General features: G+C 42.1%; 2 protein-coding genes across 7 annotated transcripts in view; one reads left to right on the plus strand and one right to left on the minus strand.

Annotated features, from left to right (window-relative positions):
- Nucleotides 1–223: 223 nt before the first annotated feature.
- Nucleotides 224–839, minus strand: ZAR1L (zygote arrest 1 like). Its single transcript, XM_073332753.1, is given in 2 exon segments — nucleotides 224–443; nucleotides 445–839. Coding segments are annotated over 2 exon segments (615 nt in total).
- A 5901-nt stretch (nucleotides 840–6740) lies between these two features.
- Nucleotides 6741–22623, plus strand: part of BRCA2 (BRCA2 DNA repair associated) — a 96876-nt gene continuing 80993 nt past the window's right edge. For 4 of the 6 annotated variants that reach the window (XM_073341432.1, XM_073341459.1, XM_073341451.1 and 1 more), the window contains exons 1-9: nucleotides 6741–6844; nucleotides 9325–9432; nucleotides 15251–15502; nucleotides 17319–17430; nucleotides 18347–18399; nucleotides 18502–18542; nucleotides 19014–19125; nucleotides 21405–21460; nucleotides 21851–21965. In XM_073341432.1, coding sequence (XP_073197533.1) covers nucleotides 9354–9432; nucleotides 15251–15502; nucleotides 17319–17430; nucleotides 18347–18399; nucleotides 18502–18542; nucleotides 19014–19125; nucleotides 21405–21460; nucleotides 21851–21965 — 820 coding nt within the window. In that variant the 5' untranslated portion in view covers nucleotides 6741–6844; nucleotides 9325–9353. Of the gene's footprint in view, nucleotides 6845–9324; nucleotides 9433–15250; nucleotides 15503–17318; nucleotides 17431–18346; nucleotides 18400–18501; nucleotides 18543–19013; nucleotides 19126–19169; nucleotides 20649–21404; nucleotides 21461–21850; nucleotides 21966–22623 lie in introns of those variants that run through there. The other 2 variants (XM_073341469.1, XM_073341479.1) reach the window with 2 other exon arrangements.

Raw genomic sequence — 22623 nt, forward strand, 5'->3', positions numbered from 1 at the left:
ACGGTGCCTGCTAAGGGGCGGGAACCTGCCGCTCCCGGAGCCAGGGCTGAGTCTGGGCTGCTGAGCCGGCGGGTCACAGTGGAGGGGGGGAAGGCGGCTCTGCCCTAGCCAGGACCCCGTTTCCCACTCCGTGCACTTCGCAGTGAGCCCTGGCGTAGAGGGAGCCCAGGCCACCTGGAAGGCAGATCTCCGTCTCAGCAGCCCCTCCTCCCAGCGGCGCCTTCTAAGTCTCCTCCCACTGCGACAGCTGGGTAGGGGCGGTGGCCTCCGCCTGGCTCCTCTCACTGGGGTCTTCCTCCGGCTGCAGCGCCGCCTGCTCCCCGTCGGCTCCCTCCTTCCTCTCCAGGGCCGTGGGCAGTGCCTCCTGCTCCACCTTAGGCCCGGCCGCCTTGGGCAGGGTGAAGAGGTGCCGGTTCAACCCAGGCGAGTAGATGGCCGGGGCCACCTGGCTGAAGCAGGCCGAGGGGCTCTGTGGGCGGCCGCCCTGCAGTGTTTCGGGGCCCCATCGAGCACTGCACCAAAGCATCCACCCATGGGTTCACCTGCACCCCCACCTCCTTGGTGTTGGCCTTGCAGAGCCGTGGGGTGAGGCCCAGGCTCACTGGGGACAGCAGCCCCTTGAGCTGCACCTGCTTGTAGCTGTCCAGGTAGTCAACGGGCTCCGGAGTGGCTTCTGGGGAGGGGGTGGTGGGGACACCCAGGAAAGGGCTGCTGCCTTTGCTTTGCTTCCAGTTGGGCTGCTTCTGTTTGGGGCCCACCGAGCCCCCACTGTGGCTGGACGTGAAGGTGCCACTGTACCCCTGGTACACATTGTAGGGGGGATAGACAAATCTCTCCATGGCCTGCTAATGCTTCTCCCCTCCCTCTTCATCTAGAGAAAGATAGCCTGGGCCCACAACCCCCACTTTTATCCTGCAAGGAACTGCTGGTAATTAATGCTAACCTATAGGGAAACTGACATTGCTCCTGGGTAATTAGCAGCTCCTTGGATAGTCAGCACAGGCTTGGCTCAATGCCCCCTTCCCACACCCCCTCCTCAATGATTCTGCAAAGGGGGAGGGGATTCAGTGATTAATTAAGAATGAGATTCAACTCACAAAATGAGTGTGATTATTAAATGCACACCCAACAAAATCCCCCTCCCCTCTCCGCAGAGGAATAGGAGAGACTGTAATACAAGGCACATACTCCTCCTTCCCCATCCCCAGAAGGGGAGACTGCAACACACAGGGCAAAATCCTACAGTATATTCAGTATTCATCCCAGTCTTTATAAACACTGCCTAAAATCCATTGCCCACTAGGAAGTATGCCTTCCCATCTCCTATCACTCTCAATATACCCAAACATGAGGAAGGCTAGTGGTAGAAGTCTGATTAAATGAATGAGATTTTCTCTTCCAAAAATATACAATTTTAAATGTCCCATTAGCACAGATACATACATTAATCATCACAAGAGGGAAAGACTTTAAACACTGTTATAACATCAATCTCTAGTGAGAGAAAAGTCAGCAGCCAGTCTGTCAAAATCCCCAATCCTGTAAATATGTGCATGCTTACATTTACTTACACTAGTAGTCCCATTATAATCAATTACACTGCTCACACGGCCAAAGTTAAGAATGTATATGTTTGCAGGATTAGGATCTAAATGAGCATGTCTCCATTCTCCAGCTCCAAAAAAAGGGTGATATTTTACGTTACACAGAATAAGCAAAATACTTTACAAAGTTCCACACGTGCAAAAATTCATTATGAGTTTGGTTCTTTTCTTGTAACTAAAGTAATGTTGTGGTGTCTTTGGTGGAAAGGGAAATCCATATTTCACATGTTCAAGTAAACTGTTGATTACTTTATATTCAGACCTTGAATGAAATGTGTTGTATAACAATATGAGTGAAATTCTGGCCCCACTGAGGTCAAAGGCAAGATGTTCATTGACTGCAATAGGCCCTGGATGTCACCTGATAGCTTACCTATAGTTTGTAATATTTGTAAACATGAAAACCTTTATAGCTTAAACCAATATTTTGAATTGCACCTGAGAGACAAGGTGTGTAAGGTAATATCTTGTATTAGACCTGCTTCTATTGGTGAGAGAGGCAAGCTTTCAAGCTGCACAAAGCTCAGACTTGAGGAAGAGGTCTGTGAAGCTTGAAAGGTTGTCTCTCTTGTCAACAGAAATTAGTCCAATAAAAGTTATTACCTCACTCACCTTGTCCTTGTGATATCCTGTGATCTACACAGCTACAGCAGCACTGTATACCTGAATTCTGTGCAGTTCACCTAACACAGGTGTCCTCATACTGACTCACTCCACTAATCAGATAAGCTACAGCATTTTACACTAAATGCATGTAGCTTCCTAATGATCTTCAAGTGTTGCCCAAAGTAGAAAACATTGCAACAAAGGCTTTATAGTTTCAGTAATATCCCCATAATCAACAAGGATTGCAATTGTTTAGCTACCTGCAAATTATAAAAAGCGCTACAAGCCACTCTGAGAATCCAAAATCAGTCAAGGTCTAAAACAGGGGTCTCCAACTCAAATGACCATGAAGGCCACATGAAGACTAGTACATTGGCCCAAGGGCCGCACCACTGACCACCCCCATCCTCACTGCTGCCCCGGCCCCACCCCCACTCCACCCCTTCCGTGAGGCCCCGCCCCTGCCCCACCTCTTCCAACCCCTTCCCTGGGGGACACCACTATTTACCTATCTCCATTCTGAAAACTGACCATTTATGCCTACCATTTTTCCTATCTTTTAACCAGTTACTGATCCATGAGAGGACCTTCCCCTTTATCCCATGACTGCTTACTTTGCTCAAAAGCCTTTTGTGATGGACCTTGTCAAAGAGGTAGCAAAATTTGTAGAAGACACAAAGTTATTATATTAGTCAGGACCAAAGAGAGCTGAGGAAATGCAGAGAGACTTAACCAAGGTAGGTGAATGGGCAACACGATATCAGCTTAAATTCTATATTGAGAAATACAAAGTTCTGCACATTGGAGGAGAAAAATTTACTATTCAGACACCTTATAGAGTTCTAAATTAACTGTACCAATTCAGGAAAGATGAGGCATCATTGTGGCCACCTCAGTTAAGACCTCTGCTTAATGCGCACAAGTTGAAATTAGATTCTGAAGTCATTGCTGCAGGATGTTGAGGCCAAGAATTTAGCAAGATTGGATGCTTTTATGGATAACAAGAATATGCAGAGTTATACTGATTAATACTAACAAAAAGTATTGAAAAGGACACAAACCTTGTGTTTCAGGGCTTAAGACAATGTCTAACTAGTAGGGATTAGGATGAGACCTTTATAGGGGGGCTTATTCTTCTGCCCATTGGTACATCTACTGTAGGGTTTCTTGCATCTTCCTCTGAAGCATCTGGTGTTGGCCATTGCCAGAGACAGGATATTGGACCAGATGGATCCTGATCCAGTATGGCAATTCTTATATTATTACTCTGTGTGTAGGTAAGTGATGGGAAATGGTAATAGTGGCCTGGGTGGGAGGGCTCTGATAAGAGAGATCTCTGGACATAAAGGGCAGTTAGTTACTAGACAGTGGCAAGAGAGAGGGGTTTGCTTTCAAAGGATGTAAACCATTTACTTTCTTTTTTATCTATAATGAAGCTGAGAATACCTTATGTACTCTAGTTTATGAGAAGTAAAAATGTAGATACATTAAGCAAATAATTTTATTTTACTTATATGTTCTTTCTATTTTGAATAAAATTTGTTTTTGTTAAGACTGTTGTTATATGGACAATTTCATGCAATACATCCACAAAGTAAACACTGTAGTCTCTAATGGGAGGTACTGAGACAAAAGAGTTTCTGGAAGCTAAATCCTCCTTTCAGTTTTGGTCATGTGGACCTGGACAAAGATGTCCTCTCCCAGTGAGTTGTGTTGTCAAGAGTAAATAAATGATTCTGCAGTTAGCGTATGGTGGGGACACACATTGAGGGATGAGGATAAACAGAAATATTAAATAGCTGCTCATTCAGTGAGCACCATCCATAATGTCACTGAATGACATACAGACATGGCTGGAAAAATAGTATGTGATTATGTAGTTAGAGATATGTGTAAGCAGAGACAGGGTGGGCTCCACCCTGACATCTGGTGGTGAGGTGTGGCAAGTTGTGGAAAAGAACTTCAGGGGCTGATCTCATTTGCATAGGCACACCCACCCTGCCTAGAATGAGGCCATAACTGCCCAAATCGTCACTTTGGCTGCTGTGGGATCCCCAGTGTCTCTGTTATTGGGGCGGGAAGAATAAATTGTTAGTACCCTGATTATGGGAACTGTGCTTGGAACTGTACTTGGCCTTTTTGTTATGATGGAGGACTCACCATCAACTGAGTAGCACTCACTAGGCAAGGGACATGGGTTCCAAAACTCTGTGAATTGAGAGAGACTTGAGACAGGTATTAGTGCCTGGTGGTGTAGGCCCCTTTTGTGAGGGCCTGAAGCACCAATTGCACCTCTGTCTCTCTCCACTGTGGAATGTCAGAGCTAATTTTGGGTCTATTAAGAGTTTTGTTACAGGTATTGTGCTGAATTCACTTCAGCCTTATAGTGCACCAGCACTAAGGCTCCCACTACTATGAGCTGAAATCACTGAGAGCTGAAATCACTGAGCACTGTGTCAAGTAGGGGGGAGCCGGAAGTTCTAGTGTGCAGTGGAGCCGGTCGTGAGACAGCAGTGTGTTCGTGAGACGGCGAGCTGAGCGGAGCCGGTCGTGAGACAGCGGTGTGTTCGTGAGACGGCGAGCTGAGCGGAGCCGGTCGTGAGACAGCGGTGTGTTCGTGAGACGGCGAGCTGAGCGGAGCCGGTCGTGAGACAGCGGTGTGTTCGTGAGACGGCGAGCTGTCCGGAGCCGGTCGTGAGACAGCGGTGTGTTCGTGAGACGGCGAGCTGTCTGGAGCCGGTCGTGAGACAGCGGTGTGTTCGTGAGACGGCGAGCTGAGCGGAGCCGGTCGTGAGACGGTGAGCTGAGCAGAGCCGGTCGTGGTGGAGCGGAGCAGAGCCCTGTGGGGCAGTCAGCTTCAGGACACGTAAGGTGCCCCTTACCTCTTTCCCCCACACCCAGGCACATTTTAGCCAGATTGGGGAGTAACACTCTGCAGGTGAACTTTTGAACTCCGGGGCTGGACTTTTTTTGGACTTTGGGCGATTAGTGGATTGCTGGACTCAAGAGACGTTTGGGTTCTGGGACTCAAGAGCCTGAGGGAAAGGATGTGGCCCAAATTTTCTGGGGTGGGTCAGTGTTCATGGTTTGGTTAATGAACACTAGTTGTGGTGTTTCCCCAATTTAATGCTGATGTTGTTTGCCTCATGTTATTAAAGATTCTCTACTACACCAAGACTCTGTGCTTGCGAGAGGGGAAGTATTGCCTCCTTGAGGCGCCCAGGGGGTGTGTAAGATTTTCCCAGGTCACTGGGTGGGGGCTCGAGCCAGTTTTGCATTTGCTTTAATGAGAGGGAACCCCTGTGTATTGAACACGGCCCTTGCTGCTATCAACTTGGCCTGGCAGAAGGGTTACATATGCATACACACAAGTAGCCAAATGAAGATTGCACAGGAACCCTTAACACTAGAATTTCCTAGATTTTGAGTACATGACTTTGCAACTTTAGCTTTCTTTTATCATAGCTTATTTTTTAAAGTGGAAATTTCAAGTTGTTTTTTTTCATTTATAACCATATTGACCCTCCTCCTGGGTCATCCGCACATCTGGGACTCTTACATCCACTGTACAGACTTCTACCACTTGAGCTAATGGAGGAACTGATACTTGTAGTAGGCTATCCTCCTCTCTGTGGACCAGCCACTACAGAGGAATAAGACACACATATTACCAGTGGGATACCTAGATATTTGCAGATGACAGAGAAAAGCTGGGATGCAGGAATCTTGGGTTCTCAGATTGTGGAAGGAAGTGTGTTTAGAGGTCACAGATATTTCTTTCCCTGCCTAACTCCTCCTTTTGACCCTGTCCCCTAACATATACCTGCCTGTCTCTTCCTCTACCCATCCTACAATGTGGTTCTTCCCCTATCCCTGTAGTCCCCCTTCCCCACAGCCAGAATTTACTTCCACTTTTCCTCTAACCCATTCTCAGTTCGCCTATGACCCCCATGTTATGGTCTCTCTCCACAGGGGGGATGTTGTTGTGTGTGTTACTGTCTATCTCGCTAGGGGGGGTTTGCTTTGTATGTTACAGTCTCTCTCCCTAGGAGGATGTATGTCGATGTGTGTTACAGTCTCTTTTTCAGGGGATGTGGCTGCGTGTTACAGCTGCTCCCTCTTTCTCTAGAGGAGTGTTACTGTGTGTGTTACAGTCTTTCTAGAGGGGGTGTTGCTGGGTGTTACTCTCGCTAGCTCGCTCTCTTTAGGGGGTGTTGCTGTGTGTGTTACAGTCTCTCTCTAAGGGGTGTTGCTGGGTGTTACTCTCTCTCTAGGGGGTGTTGCTGTGTGTGTTTCAGTCTCTCTCCAGGGGGTGTTGCTGGGTGTTATTCTCTAGGGGGATGTACGGCGCGGTGTGTTTTGATCTGACAATAACCGTTCAATTCCCCTGTCTAAATCCTGCCCTCACGCTTGAACCTGCGTTTCACCCCCCGCCCGCGCAGAGGCGCAGCCCGCATTGGGAGCGGAGCGCGGCGCTGCCGCCCAGCCCCACCCTCCCGCGCTGACTGTAGCGCAGCCGCAGTAGGAAGCCGGCGGTGTGGCGTTAGAAACGGCCTTCGCGGCGCAGGCGCAAGGGGATTTGGCGCCAGCGCTTGTGCGCGGCGAATGAATGTTGTGGAAGCGGCGGCGCTGAGGCAAGTGCGGGGCGCGTCCCGGGCTAGCCCCGCGTCTGCTGGGGGACTCGGCGGGGCTTGATGCTTCCGTGTGCGGGCCCCGGTGGCCGCTTCCCGGCGGCGAGTCTGCAGGGGCTCTCTCGGGGGCTGCTCTTGGATGGGGGGGGCATCGCCGGGGGCGGGCAGGGGAGGGGTTGGACTTGATTCCTCTCCCCTTCAGGCACGCATAGGATGGGGGAAGGGATAGCTCAGTGGTTTGAGCATTGGCTTGCTCAACCCAAGGTTGTTAGTTCAAGCCTCGAGGGGGCCATGTAGGGATCTGGGCCAAAAATTGGGGATTGGTCCTGCTTGGAGCAGGGGGTTGGACTAGATGACCTCCTGAGGTCCCTTCCGACCCTGAGATTCTGTGATCCCTGGGAGCCTCCATCTTCCACCCCCAGGGTGGCAGGGGGCGGGGTGGGTGGAGGCACAGAGGACTGCCTCCCGGTCACTCTGCCTCCCTCTTGCTGCCAGTTGGAAATACTGATATTTAAAAAGTTCCTCCCGAGCGCTGGACTCGCACATGTGGGAGATGATTCCTGCTGTAGATGTCCTCTCTCCTATGCTCTCCAGTGAAGGGGAATCATAGAATATCAGGGTTGGAAGGGACCCACGGAGGTCATCTAGCCCAATCCCCTGCTCAAAGCACTGAGTGTTAGAGGGAAGTGAGGGTGGCCCAGTTATTTCCTCCCATCTGTATTACATTTGAAATACTGGTTTCAGAGTAACAGCCGTGTTAGTCTGTATTCGCAAAAAGAAAAGGAGTACTTGTGGCGCCTTAGAGACTAATCAATTTATTTGAGCATGAGCTTTCGTGAGCTACAGCTCACTTCATCGGATGCATACCGTGGAAACTGCAGCAGACTTTATATATACACAGAAAATACTGACTCTAAAATCTATTCCCAGTGAAGGTGTTTCTTGTCATCCTGGGGAAGGGGGAGAAAGTTTGGGGGATTTCTGATCAGCTGTCCTTTTGTACAGGGTCACATAGAAGTTAAGCAGGAATAAAATGGGTCTCTCTCGCTCTCTGTGTTATTTTTAGAGTAGGGTGAATGTAGCCTAAACTTCACAAAGCACTTCTGAGGCAACATCCCACACTGGGATTTGGCTCCCTTCTGTGCCTGTGTAGACAACATACAGAATTTTTCTGAATAAAATAAAATGAAAATGCATATTTTGAACATACTAACTATCATCCTTGCATCCCCCCAAAAGTAAATTCTGTATGCAGGGATTTTGAGGGCAAATCGAGGAACGACATGGTTCATCAGTGATAATGTTACAGACCCATGGTGTAAAATAAGATCAACCGTCTTCTAAAACTTATTTTACAAAGGAGTATCACATAAATGCATGTGGTAAAAATTTTCAGAGTCAAACATTTGAAAATTAAAAGGCCTTAACTTTTAAATTAGTAATTTTAAAAACTTACAAGTAGTTTTCAAGTATTCTTATCTTTCAGTTCCTTGGCCAATTTTTGTGGTTTTGTAATAACATTTTCCCACTTTAAAAAATGTTTGTTTCCCCTGGTACTCAGAGAGAGCCACATAGCTGAAATTGACAGACTATCCAAAAGGAAACAATAAAATAGACTCTATTTAAAATGCTTTCAATTGGACAAAGTAAATAAACTGAAAAATTGCTACAGTAATCTTAGTTGTTACTTGTAGCAGTAGTTTAAAAAAAATCAACAATACAGATGTATGTTTTTGAAATTGGCAGTCTCTGTCTAGCTGGCATTCCAATTTCAATTACATTCTTATTTGGTGGATGCGTCTGCCAGCAAAAACAGCCTTTCAGATCTCACTATGTATATATGTCCTAATTATATAGAAAGTGATATACCTTATTAATCAAGAATCATTGTAAACACTGATTCATTTAGTGTAAAACTTTTCCAAAGTATTGTGTATTTTGCATGGTGTTCTTGTCTTCTATGATAGAGTTGAGTTCTTTTTCCTTTCCCTGCTGTGAAACTTTACACACTGGAGATCATACTATTTTTGTCTAGGTTTTTATGCTATGCCCATTATTGTGTTGAGTGCATACATTGCAGCTATAATTCTGCCATGTAGGACTGGATGGAACCCTCTTTATAATCTATCACCACAACTAATTGGCTAGGAAAGGTCATTCCCTTGGGCTAAGTGTGTGCTGCCTTACATCACTCCCTGAGGAGCAAAAAAATGGGAATCAGGAGTTGGCACCACCACATTGTGTGACAGACACTCGAGAAAATTATTGTGCTAATAGTGATGGACATTGTGGGGTGGGGGAGTTGTCATTCAGTCATTCAATTTTTTGAAAAATTACCACAGACTTCAAAATTTTTACCATGGACACTTGTGTCTGTGTGTGGACATGTTGCTGACCCCTGATAGGAATGGAAGCCATGGACTCCTACCTGGCAGTGCCATTAGGATAGCTGAGTATCAAAGCATTTTGATATAATTTTGCAGGCTTCTTTAACAAGCATACCAGTGATGTTATGGAAAAGAAAATGGCTGACAAACCTGTGGAAAGACCAACTTTCTTTGAAATATTTAAGGCACGATGCAGTGAATCAGGTACAGCTATTATTTCATTTGAGTAAAATAAAGTACTGAAAGCATATTGTAATCAGAGGCATTTTCAGGGTGCTGTATTCTGTAGGCATTTGCAATACACTCTATATCCCAATGAAGAGTTTAGTTTAACTTGATTGTCGTCTTAGATTCCTATGTTCTTTATCCACAAGATGTGGTTGTAATTTCCAAATGGTTTTAATAATGGCTCAAGACTCATAAATGCTCTAATATTTTAATGTTATCAAGGCCTTAGTCTCTTATATGTCAATGTTAAAAATTATTTCACTTTTAAGTTGCCACCCGCTCTAGGTTCAGAAGTGCTAGTGGTCATGACTGTTTTTCCAAATATACTGTATTTTGTGATTTATTCATTTTGAGAAGGACTTCTTATTTTTTAAACTTCTATATTGCTGTTTTTAGCAAAATGGGTCCAGTTTCCCTTCTAACTGTAAAACAAACCAATTCATAGAATCATAGAATAGGATCATAGAATATCAGGGTTGGAAGGGACCTCAGGAGGTCATCTAGTTCAACCCCCTGCTCAAAGCAGGACCAATCCCCAGCTAAATCATCCCGGCCAGGGCTTTGTCAAGCCTGACCTTAAAAATATCTAAGGAAGGAGATTGCACCACCTCCCTAGGTAACGCATTCCAGTGTTTCACCACCCTCCTAGTGAAAAAGTTTTTCCTAATATCCAACCTAAACCTCTCCCACTGCAACTTGAGACCATTACTCCTTGTTCTGTCATCAGCTACCACTGAGAACAGTCTAGATCCATCCTCTTTGGAACCCCCTTTCAGGTAGTTGAAAGCAGCTATCAAATCCCCCCTCATTCTTCTCTTCCGCAGACTAAACAATCCCAGTTCTATCAACCTCTCCTCATAAGTCATGTGTTCCAGTCCCCTAATCATTTTTGTTGCCCTCCGCTGGACTCTTTCCAATTTTTCCACATCCTTGTAGTGTGCGGCCCAAAACTGGACACAGTACTCCAGATGAGGCCTCATCAATGTCAAATAGAGGGGAACGATCACGTCCCTTGATCTGCTGGCAGTGCCCCTACATATACATCCCAAAATGCCATTGGCCTTCTTGGCAACAAGGGCACACTGTTGACTCATATCCAGCTTCTCGTCCACTGTAACCCCTAGGTCCTTTTCTGCAGAACTGCTGCCTAGCCATTCGGTCCCTAGTCTGTAGCGGTGCATGGGATTCTTCCGTCCTAAATGCAGGACTCTGCACTTGTCCTTGTTGAACCTCATCAGATTTCTTTTGGCCCAATCCTCTAATTTGTCTAGGTCTCTCTGTATCCTATCCCTACCCTCCAGTGTATCTAGCACTCTGTCACCAGGGTCACTTGTGGTATCTGCAGTCCAGGAAAAGATCAGAGCCGCAAAGGGAACTACAAAAGATAAGGCCCTCAAGAAACTGGGCATTTACAGTACAAAGCCTTACTTTTATCCTCCCTCCAGTATACATTGCAAACTACTGTTTGTAAAATACAGTTTTCTGATGTGGGAGAGAGTGATCTACTTCTGTGAAAGGTCCCGTAGGACTATAGGGAGTAGCTGAGACACACCATCAAGGAGGGAGATAGTACCAAAACAGCACTACAAGGGGCAACAGACAAGTCTAATTCAGCAACTTGATCCATGGCTAAGGAAGTCCTAGTGCATCAGGTCTCCTAGTTACAGGCATCTGGGATTCTGAAATAAGTCTAGGTGACAAAAGAGGACCTACTCTTTGCAGGCACGGCGATCTTCCACAAGCAGACAGACAATGCACTCCATTCCCTCAAGGATTTGAGTGCAATGCTGAGATCTTTAGGGGTCTATACCTCAGTGCCATACCATAAGCCCTTTTGGTACCAGCTCCCACAAAGACACAGAATGCTATATTACTCCCTCAGTCACCAACTGGAACACCACCTGGAAAGTGGCCCTGTCACACCAGGAGGCACCTGTCGTCCTCTGTCCCACGCCAGGCTCCCTGTGAGAGGGAGCAGGCTTGATGGGATATTGAGAGCCTCATCAAGGCCATTCCAGAGTCGGCCTGGGGAAATTCTTACTCTCTTCAATCAGGCATGGTCAAAGATTACAGCTGACAAATAAGTGCTGGACATTTTCACCCATGGCTACCTCATCCATTTGCTGTGTTTGGCACCTTGCCATATCCTTCTCTATCCCTCTTCAGGAACCCTACTAATGAGAGCTTTCCACAAAAAGAAGTGGCCTTCATCCAGGAACCACAGAAGAGGTTCCCCAGGAATACTGGGGAAGAGGCTTCTACTTCTGGCATTCCCTCATTCTCTTTGTCCTATGCTAGACCTGAAGAGACTAAACAAATTCATATGCTGCCTCAGATTCAAGATGGTAACGCTTGCCTTCACCATTCCCTTGCTTCAGACTCATGACTGGCTTGTGACTCTCAATTTTGCCATCCACTCAGCCCACAGGAATTACCTGAGATTTATGCTGAGATCAAATCATTACCAGTACAAGGTACTGCCTTTATATATATAATATATGGTTGACTGGCTTATGAGAGGCAGATCATATCAGGAGACCTTGACAAGTTTCAGTTGTGCCCTCATGCTGCTTGGAGAAATATGATAAATCGTCACTATTTCATCACAGAGATAGGGTCCAGGATAGATTCTGTGTCTTATGAACTCTAAGGACCGATTCCTCTCCCTTCAGACATTACTGAATACATTAAATTTCACCTGGCTACAATGGTACAGATTTGACTTGCAGCATTATGCCATGTGCCCTCTTATATTTATGTGATGCTGGTTGCCATATTCTCTGGAGACTGCTACAGTTCTGACTCTGGTCACTCTATTCTCCTGCAAAGTCACCGACAAAGAAGGTTCTAATACTTCCTTGTGTCCTTGCGGTGCTGAACTGTTTGCTGCATCTTGACAATGCCCTAAAAGGGGTGCCATTTGTGGCCCAGTTGCTATCCAGGGCATTAGTGACTGCTGCATCTGGGACAGGCTGCGGAGCCCACCTGGACCGCTTACAGATGCAAGAGATATGGAACTGCATATAAATACCTTAGCGTTTTAAGATGGCAATTTACATGCCATAATCCTGGTAGTTCTGCACCTTGCAAGACTCAACAACGCACTGAACTTCCTGAGCAGTCCATCACCAACCACGAGAGGACACTGCAGAAATTGCTCTCCAAATTGATATTTCATCAGTAGGGGATGCTGCTGACCAATGTTTGCCATCAAGGACAATGCCAAGTGCTCAAACTTCTGTTCCAGAGGGGGCATGACTCTTGGATCATTACCAGATGCCTTCTTTCTGCAGTGGAATCAAGTCCTTCTATATGCTATCCCACAAATTCTGTTAATCCCCATGGTGATTGCCAAAGCTAGACGAGACCAGGCCATGCTCATTCTCATAACTCCCTGCTGGCCGAGGTAGTTTTGGCTGACAGATTTGTTACAGATGTCCACGTGATCACCAGTCAGTCTCCCAGATTGCTCAGACCTGTCATCAAAGATCAGCTCAAGTACTCCACCCAGACCCAAGGTCACTACACCAGATGGCTTGGATGCTGGCTGATTGAGCATCACAGAAAGGAACTGCACCTGGCATGTTCAGGAAACATTGGCACAGAGCAGGAAGCTATCCACACCTTCAAATGGAAAAGGTTCTTAATATTGGCAGCCCGATGTGGCCAAGACCTGCTGCAGGCCGCAGTACTGAAGTTTCTTGACTATTTGCTGTAGCTGAAACACTCTGGATTTTCATTTAGCTATGTCAAGATCTAGCTGGGAGCACTGTCAGTGTATCATTCACTGATAGTTGTTGTTAGTCTTCTCTCATTTGATAGTGTCAGAATTTCTTAAGAGTCTAATGCATGCTTAATCACTGGTTAGAGATTTAAAAATTTTATTAAAGGCAATGTTAAAAAAAATTTATATAATACATAGGTTGGGGAAAGAGTGTCTGTACATCTGGGTATAGTGCTTAGATTATCCACAAATACAAAGTTAGTTTTTAGAAGTCATATGACACACAGAAGGAACGAGGAGTACTTGTGGCACCTTAGAGACTAACAAAATTTATTTGAGCATAATAATAAATTTTGTTAGCCTCTAAGGTGCCACAAGTACTCCTTGTTCTTTTTGCTGATACAGATTAACATGGCTACCACTCTGAAACATGATACATAGAGTACATAATCAGCAATAACCCAAATTTAGGTGAATAGATTTAACAATACAGTTTAGATATTAGAATCCGAATTCTTGGGTACATCGCTTATGAAAAGTTGTACAGAGATTTGGTTGTGGAAAGCAAAGTATATCAATGAGTGGAGATTGTCCCTCAGTAATTGAGAATTAGGTTGATTGTCTATTTAGAAAATATAGTCCATGAGGAAAGTATCTACTTCAGAATGGGACCTCAACATCCTCCTCCTAAAATTTATGGAGTCAGTCCCCGCACCTCTTTAGCATCTCTTGGAGTGTTCCATCCACTGTTTTATTCTCAAAATTGCCTTTTTGTTGGTCATCACCTTGACCAGAAGAGTAAGTGAGCTTCAGGCGCTCATAGAAGAACTCCCATATACTTAATGCCATAAAGACAAAGAAGTACTGAGACTTCATGCAAAATGCATTCCAAAGGTAACTTCTGAGTTCCACTTAAAATAATCAGTTAACTTGCTTGTGTTCTTCCCAAAACCACATTCCACACCAGGGGAGAAGAAGCTATGAACTATGTGATATTGACAGAAATCTTTTGACTGTCCCCACCTCTGTTTGTGGTCATAGCTGGTTGCTCCGAGGACCAGGCCATTGTAAAGATTGTCTAAATGGCTTATGTTTTATATCTCACTGGGTTACCAGCTGGGCAATGTGCCTCTCACTCTGACGATTAAGGCTCACTTCACCAGAGCACAAGCAACATCCTCGACTTACTCCTGAAATACACTGATACCTGAAATCTGCAAGGTAGCCACATGGCGCCACCCTTTCATATTTGTCAAGCATTATGCACTGGATTTAGCTAGTAGATCAGTCGGCAAGTTTGGAAGAGCAGTACTCCTATCTCTGTTTGACGGATGCAGCTGTGATACTCCTACTATCTAGAGATGACACTGTTTGCCATTCACATATATTGGGATCCACACTGACGTACGCAAATAACAGTTGCTTTGCCCTACAGTAACTGTGGCTCTTCAAGGTGTTGTCAGTGTGGATGCCACAACCTGCTCTCCTTCCTGTTTTCAGAGTCTCAGCTAACATGGGCTCTGAGCTGTGAGGGAGCTAAGGGAAGGCTGTGACTCCTCTGCCCTTTATGCCCGCATAGGGCAGCACAAGGAGGCACAGCATAGGTGTGCTGCCCTGGCTGACACTGATGTCCCCCCCCACCCCCCCCAAAAAAAGAAAAAAATCTAAGCTCATGTGCATGAGGCTTATATGCACCACAGTGGGATCCGCACAGACTACAACATCTTGAAGAGCCACAATTACTGAAGGGTAACTGTTCTTTTGGTAAAAAGCCACAGTAGTAGTTTAGTCAACATTCTTTGATTTTTGACAAAACTGATGTTGAGTCAACATCAAAATTGGAAGGAGTACTACAATATAAAAATGTATGGTTAGAGGAGTGGTGTTGGGTTTTATAACAGGCTGGTTTAAATGTCCAGTATTGTCCAATCTCAGCTATTGTATAATGTCCTTCATGGAGCATTAAACTGATTTGAATTCAGACAATTTAACATAAAGTTACAGTTTCTCAAATATATATAAGGCTAGGTTTAATTACATATAAAAATAATGTGATATTTTTCTTTATAGACTTAGGGCCAATAAGTCTCAACTGGTTTGAGGAACTCAGCACAGAAGCTCCACCCTATGAATCTGAAACATCAGAGAAACTTGAATACACAGCTGACTGGCTTGATCAAAGTGCTGCTAAAACTCCAAGGGGGAAGCCCTCTACATATAGCCAGTTGGCATCAACTCCAATGATTTTCAAAGAACAGAGTGCAACATTGCCACTTTTGTCTTCTCCAATAAAAGAACTGGGTCAGAAGAAAATAGAAGCAGGTGAGTACCGGGATTTGAAGTAAAAGTGCTTATAGCTTCCCACAGCCCCCTAAAAGAGAGATTTTATATTTCGTTATTATAACTTCCCATTAGAATTGCAGTAGATAATGCTATCACAGACATTAAATACGAAAACGACATACAGTATTAGGCCCTCTAATTCACCCTGTATAAGTGCAGAATTGTTCATTACAATGAATTCACTCTTGCAGTGAGCTCTGTATGGCTCCATGCACACAGAGCTCACTGCAGGATTGGGTGTGATATCTTTTCCAGTGCTTTAACCACTCTTTATATCAGCAGAACAGAAGCTTGGAGTTGCTAGGTGCCAAATCTAGGGAGAGCCCAAGAATGAATTTTGCTTACCCTATTTTTTAAAAAGTAAAACTAGTTTGTATTTAATGTATAAACATTCTAAAAAGTTAGTTTGCTGGTTTGGGTTAAATAGAAAATGGCTATTGCCAATTTGAGGTCTAGTGCAGTCCTAGGGGCACTCACTGACATTTCTAATCAAGACGTGTAAGTTGCATATAGATGTAAGTTTGTTGTTAAATTAATAAAATTGTAAGCTATGGAGTGTAGCCATATTGGTGAATAAAATCTTCAATATGAAAAGAGAGTTCTCTCTCTTTTCAGGTAGCATTTCACTTAAGACTGTACCTTGTTGTCTTCCTCAAAGTATATGCCAATTTTCACTCAAGTTTTGACATATCTAGAAGTTCTAGCATCTATGCCTCTTGGATCAGAATTAGATGAACTATAAAAATGTTTTCTGCATAGGTATTTCTGATGCATCCATTGCTACTATATCTGATTTGTACATTTACTGTAAATTTGTGTCCTTCCTTTCAAATATTGGCTTCTGCTGAAGCTGGATCTCTTGACATATATCAGAGGCTTACCTAGATTCTACAGTAAAGCCTTTAAAGATGTTCAGCAAGTCAGAATAGCATTGCACAAGATGTAAATCAGGGCAATTTATGGCCCTCCATTTTAAAAGCGTTATTTGAGTTGTTTTGTATTTCAGTGCTTTACATACATTTGTGTAATGGTTCGAGGATATACCTTAGTATCATATGGCCAGATTGTGAACCCCTTACTCACACCAATGAGCAGTTACTTATATAAGTAGTCTCATCAGAGTCAATGGGACAACTCGTATGAGTAACTGCTCACCACCCAAGAGGTTCGCAGTTTAGCCCATAGGGTTCCAATGGCCAAGGTGGAAATGCTCTTCTTCATTTACTAATTCTTAACTCTCAACTGTTCATGAGACACTTGTAATACAAATCGGTACTGTCTGGCACTGTACATAAAACCAAAAATATTTCTTCTTTATGCTAGCTCATTCAATGCAAGAAATTTATTTTTTGTGCAGACCTGGGAGAATGCTGGTACAATATATCTGTGAAGGAGCTTTATGGGTTCCCGCAAAAATCATTTCTCCTGTAGTAACAGGAAATTCAGTGATACTGCACATTGACTCCTTTGCCTAGCTGACATAATCTATAGTGAAGATAAATACAGAATAAATTTAATAAATATTTTTTAAAAAAGAATGAGGCTTATTAAATGAACTTAACTGAAGTTCTGTGCATGTATTGTCATTTTGACTAGAATTTGTGAACGTATTCCAACTTGATCAAAAGGCTCATTATTAGAAATGTAAGTAACATTGAACAATGTTTCTTTTTAAAAACTAAGGCTTAGTTATGTACATTTTAAAAGGTAAGTTTTTGTTTTTAAATTTCAGAATCAAAATAGTTATATATACAGGACTTGGTTAACTATCTACTGTATATACTATACATTGCAGGCAAAGTCAGTTTGGTTGACAAAGAACATAGAATAAGTCCACGTGTTATGAAGACAAAATTGGATCAAACAACTGAAATATTTTCACCTCTCAATACCTCCCTCAGTGTAAGGTATGTTATGGATGTTAACACTTTTAAAAATGAAATGTTCAAAAATATTTGACTTAATATATTTTATAGGAGGGTTATATTTAAATTGAAATTATATTATAAAAACTGTTGGCTAGCACATGGATGGAAACATTAGAGTTTCAGAACAGTGGATAATCTTGCATATTTTATATACAAGCACTAAAGTATATATACATAGCTGAGTGATTTGCAAATGGGTTATCAGCTATATTTGGAATTTCCCCCTATTTTAGATTTGTTGGACTCTTAAGAAACTTTATTAAAATACTCTATTTCCTTTTTATTTTTAAATTGTAGCATTATGTGCATAGGGTGCTTTAGTTGACATCTCAACTTCACAAATTCTTAGCATTTGATACAATGACCATAAAATACTAACTGCAACATATTAACACAATGCACTATTCATAAAATTTGTTTAGTAAAGGAACTAGTTTATGACAAATGGTGCAAGTCCCTGCAACATTTCAAATTCTACAATTCTTTTTATTTATTTATTCATTCATTCAGATAAATCGGGCCTAAGTATCTGAAACTGTAGGACACTTCCGTAGTGAAGTATGTTAATTTAAAATGACAATTGGACTACAAGCTTGTATGCCAGATTTTAATACAGTTCAATCAAAGCATTTATTAAACAGTTGGTAGAAACCCATGAAAATTGGTACTGATCATGGAATAGCTTCATTGTTCCTTATTGTAATTATCACATGCAAAGTCACTGGATCTTAAATATTCCATGAGTTCTGTTTTGATGGCCCATATGGCTAAAGTAAAACTGCAAATATTTTTGTGTGTGAAGGCAATATAATAGAGTGTACAATAATGTCTATTAGGAAAGCTTACCATTTAAGTTTGATAAGTAATAATTTTTTTCTTTGATTTTGTTATTTAGTCCAGCAGCTTTAAGGGATATTTACAGAACACCACAAAGAAATAATATTCCTGGTGAGTATCTATGCTCCTTCTCTTACTAACAAAAATATTTATCTCTAAAGATCATTGGATGACTTAATTAAATGTTTTTTCTAATTTCTAAATGTTTTTCAGTGGCACGTGGACGCTTGTTTTGCACACCTAAACTTTTGGAGGTAAGCATTTTATTTCCGGGTTTAGAGTCATAGACTTTAAGGCCAGAAAGGGACCATTAGATCATCTAATCTGACCTTCTGTATATTACAGACCATTACATTCCAACAAGATGCCCTTTGTTGATCCCAATGACTTTAGCTAGACTAAAAGAATCCAAACGGTTGTGTACCACAGGTAGAGAACAGAAGATACTGAGGTACTATCAATGCCTGAACCTCTTTCAATGGCATTGAATTAATAAGGTGAGACATGCTCAGGTGATCTTAGCAGGTGATCCATGCCCCATGCTTCAGAGGAAGATGAAAAAAACCTAAGGTCCCTGCTAATCCGAAGTAGAGGAAAATGATTTCTTGACCCCAGAGCTGGCAATCGGTATGACCCTGAGTATGTGAGCAAGACGCACCAGCCAGGCATCTAAGCAAGAGTGTTGTTTTAAAATATACTTTTAAAATGATTTGATGTATTTCTAGGTTAAGACACCAAAATGTATTTCTGAAGGCCTGGGAGCAGAAGTGGATCCAGATATGTCTTGGTCAAGTTCTTTAGCCACACCCCCTACGCTTAGTGCAACAGTGATAATAGGTAACATTAAAAGTGTGTGGTATTTCAAGGTTAACATAGTGGTCTTAAATGTTTTTATAATCCCAGGAACACGTGACTGAAGAGTAAACTGGATGTTTATATGGTATTTATATGACAGCTTTGTCTTTGCTGTAAAGTGGTGTCCATAACTGAGCAGTAGCAGTTGGTTTTTGACAACATCATCCTGAAAGGAAAACGTGAACCTGAACTGTGTTGTTGCTCTTTGAAAAGCTAGTTCCTTTATATCAGGGCTCAGGGCATATAATAATAGCATCCTATCTGACAGAATAACATAGCAACATTTATAGGAACAAAGATTAACATGTTACATTGATTGCCTGCATCTATACCACTTCAAGCTGTGATTTTTATAAGGTCAAGCTAAACTATGTCAGGCTGGGTCAACACTTGGATGTAATATTTCCAGGAGAAATAAGATTCAGTAGTAAGTGGTATTGGTGATTCAGTAGGTTTAATTTGCCCCATAAATTCAGTGTGGAAAAAATGTGCTCGCAACGGGTTGATGGGCACTGGGCTGCTGGGGGCACAGTCTTTCAGATTAAATACAAAACCAAACAGCTGCAATGTTTGATCTCAGATGTGTTTGTATGTCATTGATGGATGAACTAATATACTTAGTTTGTATAATCAGTTTATAAAATACTCTGACATATCTGGATGAAGCACACTATATAGCTATAAAATGATCATTAGTCCATCATCCCATACGTACAGCAAAAGTGCTTGTCCAGTGTTGCCTAACATCTTAATTATTATAGTATTTATGATGCTGTACAAATATTAGTAAATACTTTTTTTCCCAAATAGTCAATTTATTTGAATTAAAGTTCACTTTAGAATTACTGACAAGTCCAGTAAGTGGTGAAGGGATTAAAATACTGAAGTTGTGAATTTATTTTAAGGAAGCAGGACATATAAGACTGTATGATAAAACATGCTGTAGATAGCTTATGTTCAGTTTTTTTATCTGATGTCCCATTTTTAAAACATGAAATCAGCCTCTGTAGTTGTGATTTGATCTACTGCAATCTTTAGTTTTATTTTTTTTACACCTCGCTGAAGGCATTGTGCCACCCATTTTTTTTTCCCATCCTTATTCATTTACTTCCAACAGATGTCCTCCTTCTTTGGAGATGGGTAAGAATGACTTCTTTTCTAAAATGCAAAATTCAAGTCTTTCTCTAAGCTCAGGTGTTCTAAATAAAGTATGATATTTTAACACTAATAAATTCTCTTCTATATTTGTGTATTTTTAACAAGATGAGGGTAAATTGGAGTAGAATTATAGGAAAGATTTTTGTTTATGTAAGTGGAAGACTAATAAATAGATCATTACTTTTCCTGTTACAGCTTTTCCAGTGACAACACTCCAATTCTTCATTGGTGTGCAGTATCGGAAACAATCACGCTAAATTGTGGCAGCTTTTGTGATGTGGGTAGATGTCAACTCTGGAATTAGGTTGAGACCATCACATTTATTTCATTTGTGTCTGTTTCTAAAGGTGAAAGATTAGCATGTTATCCAGATGGTCTTTCAACTTTTTCATAATTGTTTTGAAAATATGTTTACAGCTGATTTTCATAGAGCCATTCCAAATCCACATATACTGATCAATTTAAGAATGATGCGTAAAGTGTTTAATGGCTTGGTTTCTACTACAGAAATAACAATGCAAAAGGAAAACAGGTTTATCAAGCAATAGTTTCTTGCTAAACCTAAAAACAAATAGTTACTGCAATCCATCAGCCTCATATTATTTCACTGTGATTATTACAAATATCCTGTGTATTCCAAATATACAGTGAAATCTTGACACCCTCTCCCCCAACTCTTGCCCCTGTGTGCCATCCATAGGAGTTGGAATGGTCCATAGGGTCTCTAAAAGCTCTTCATAATGCCTGGGGGGAGTTCCCCCAAGGGCAGAAATTATGTAAGACCAGCAGTAAAGCTGTTTTCAGAGGACCCCTTTGCAAACCTTGGCATTAGGGGCATGTTGGGAGCAGAGTCACAGTATGCAGCACTGTACTGATTCTGAGTTACTGTCACCTGCAGTGCAGTCCAAGGAGACTGCTGTAACTTAAACAGCCCCTCAGGACCCTTAAAAGCACAGGACAAAATTTCACCCATAAGCTTTTTAAATGACTGGTCCACAGATTTGAACTGTTTAAGTATTAGACAGAAATAAATATTTTACATATTTCAGAGCATTTTATCAGCTACATAAGTACAAGTGAATTGAATGATTTTTTAATTTCAGCTAGAGGAAATGATTCCATATCTGGAGTAAAGCAACATGATGAGAGAATTGCTATGGTGAGTAAATTTAAGCAGAAAATATCCTACTGAATCTGTTTTTTTAAATGTTTTTTTAAATGTATTTTTTTAAATGTATTTATTTATTATTTAATATTCCTTGAGCCAAAAAAATGAAATATTTAATTTCCTCTTCTCTTCACTCTGTTATCTCCAGTATGGTTTAAAACAAGTTACATTTTAAAAATTAGTGTTTGCAAAATTGAGTATGTAAAACCAAGCTATAATTTCATTTAATGTGTTTGTTTTGAACTGATGCAAACTCCACTTGTTACTATGCACAACTATATACACATTAGCAGTATTAAAACTTGTAAAAATCATAAGTATTAGTAAATCCTAGTGAGCATTTAATATTATATAATTGTTATTTGACTCTTGGGTTTACAGGTCTTGCACAACTTTTTCTCCAGTCAGGGTAAAAGGCCTGAGAAGAATGATATAAATGTACTATCCATACCAGAGACAGTAAACTTAAATACAGAAATTGATGTCAAAGACCATGGTAAGCACATATACTTTTAATATTGTTAGTTCCTTATTGGGTTTCCTGTTTCTTAGCCTCAAATATTAAGCTACCTTCACTAAAAGAAATATATGCAAGAAAAACTCTCAGGGTAGTTGACTGCTGATCAGATACAGAACTCATATACCTTAGAGAGAAGACTGACACATGTTGTGAGGTCAGGAAATGCAGCCATAAATGTTCAGAATTTTAGCTAGGATACAAAAGACTGTAGTAGCAGTTATGTTCCCATTAATACTGTATTAAAGTAAATATATTAAGGGTTTTGGGTAATATTTTCAAAAGTGTCTTAGTCCCATTGCCTTTCAATGAAATGTCTCCAAAGTGCCATTTTCAAAAGCGACTTCAGTACTTAGGAGCCTGTCTGAAAGTCAGTAGGACTTAAACTCCTAAGTCATTTGGAAATGTCTACACTACACCCGGGAGCAAGCCTCCCAGGCCAGGAAGACAGACTCATGCTAGCAGAGCTCAGGCTAGCAGCTCAGGCTGATAATATAGCCGTGTTAATGTTTTGGTTTGGGTTGCATCTTGGGCTCACAAGACCACCCAACCATCTGAGGCTTTCTTCAAGTGATGGTCCCTGTTGTGGGTTATGCATGCGCACCAGGCACCCAGAGTCGGAGAATTTTGAAAGTAG

The sequence above is a fragment of the Lepidochelys kempii genome, chromosome 1, assembly GCF_965140265.1.
Source record: "Lepidochelys kempii isolate rLepKem1 chromosome 1, rLepKem1.hap2, whole genome shotgun sequence".
NCBI classification, from domain to species: domain Eukaryota; kingdom Metazoa; phylum Chordata; order Testudines; family Cheloniidae; genus Lepidochelys; species Lepidochelys kempii.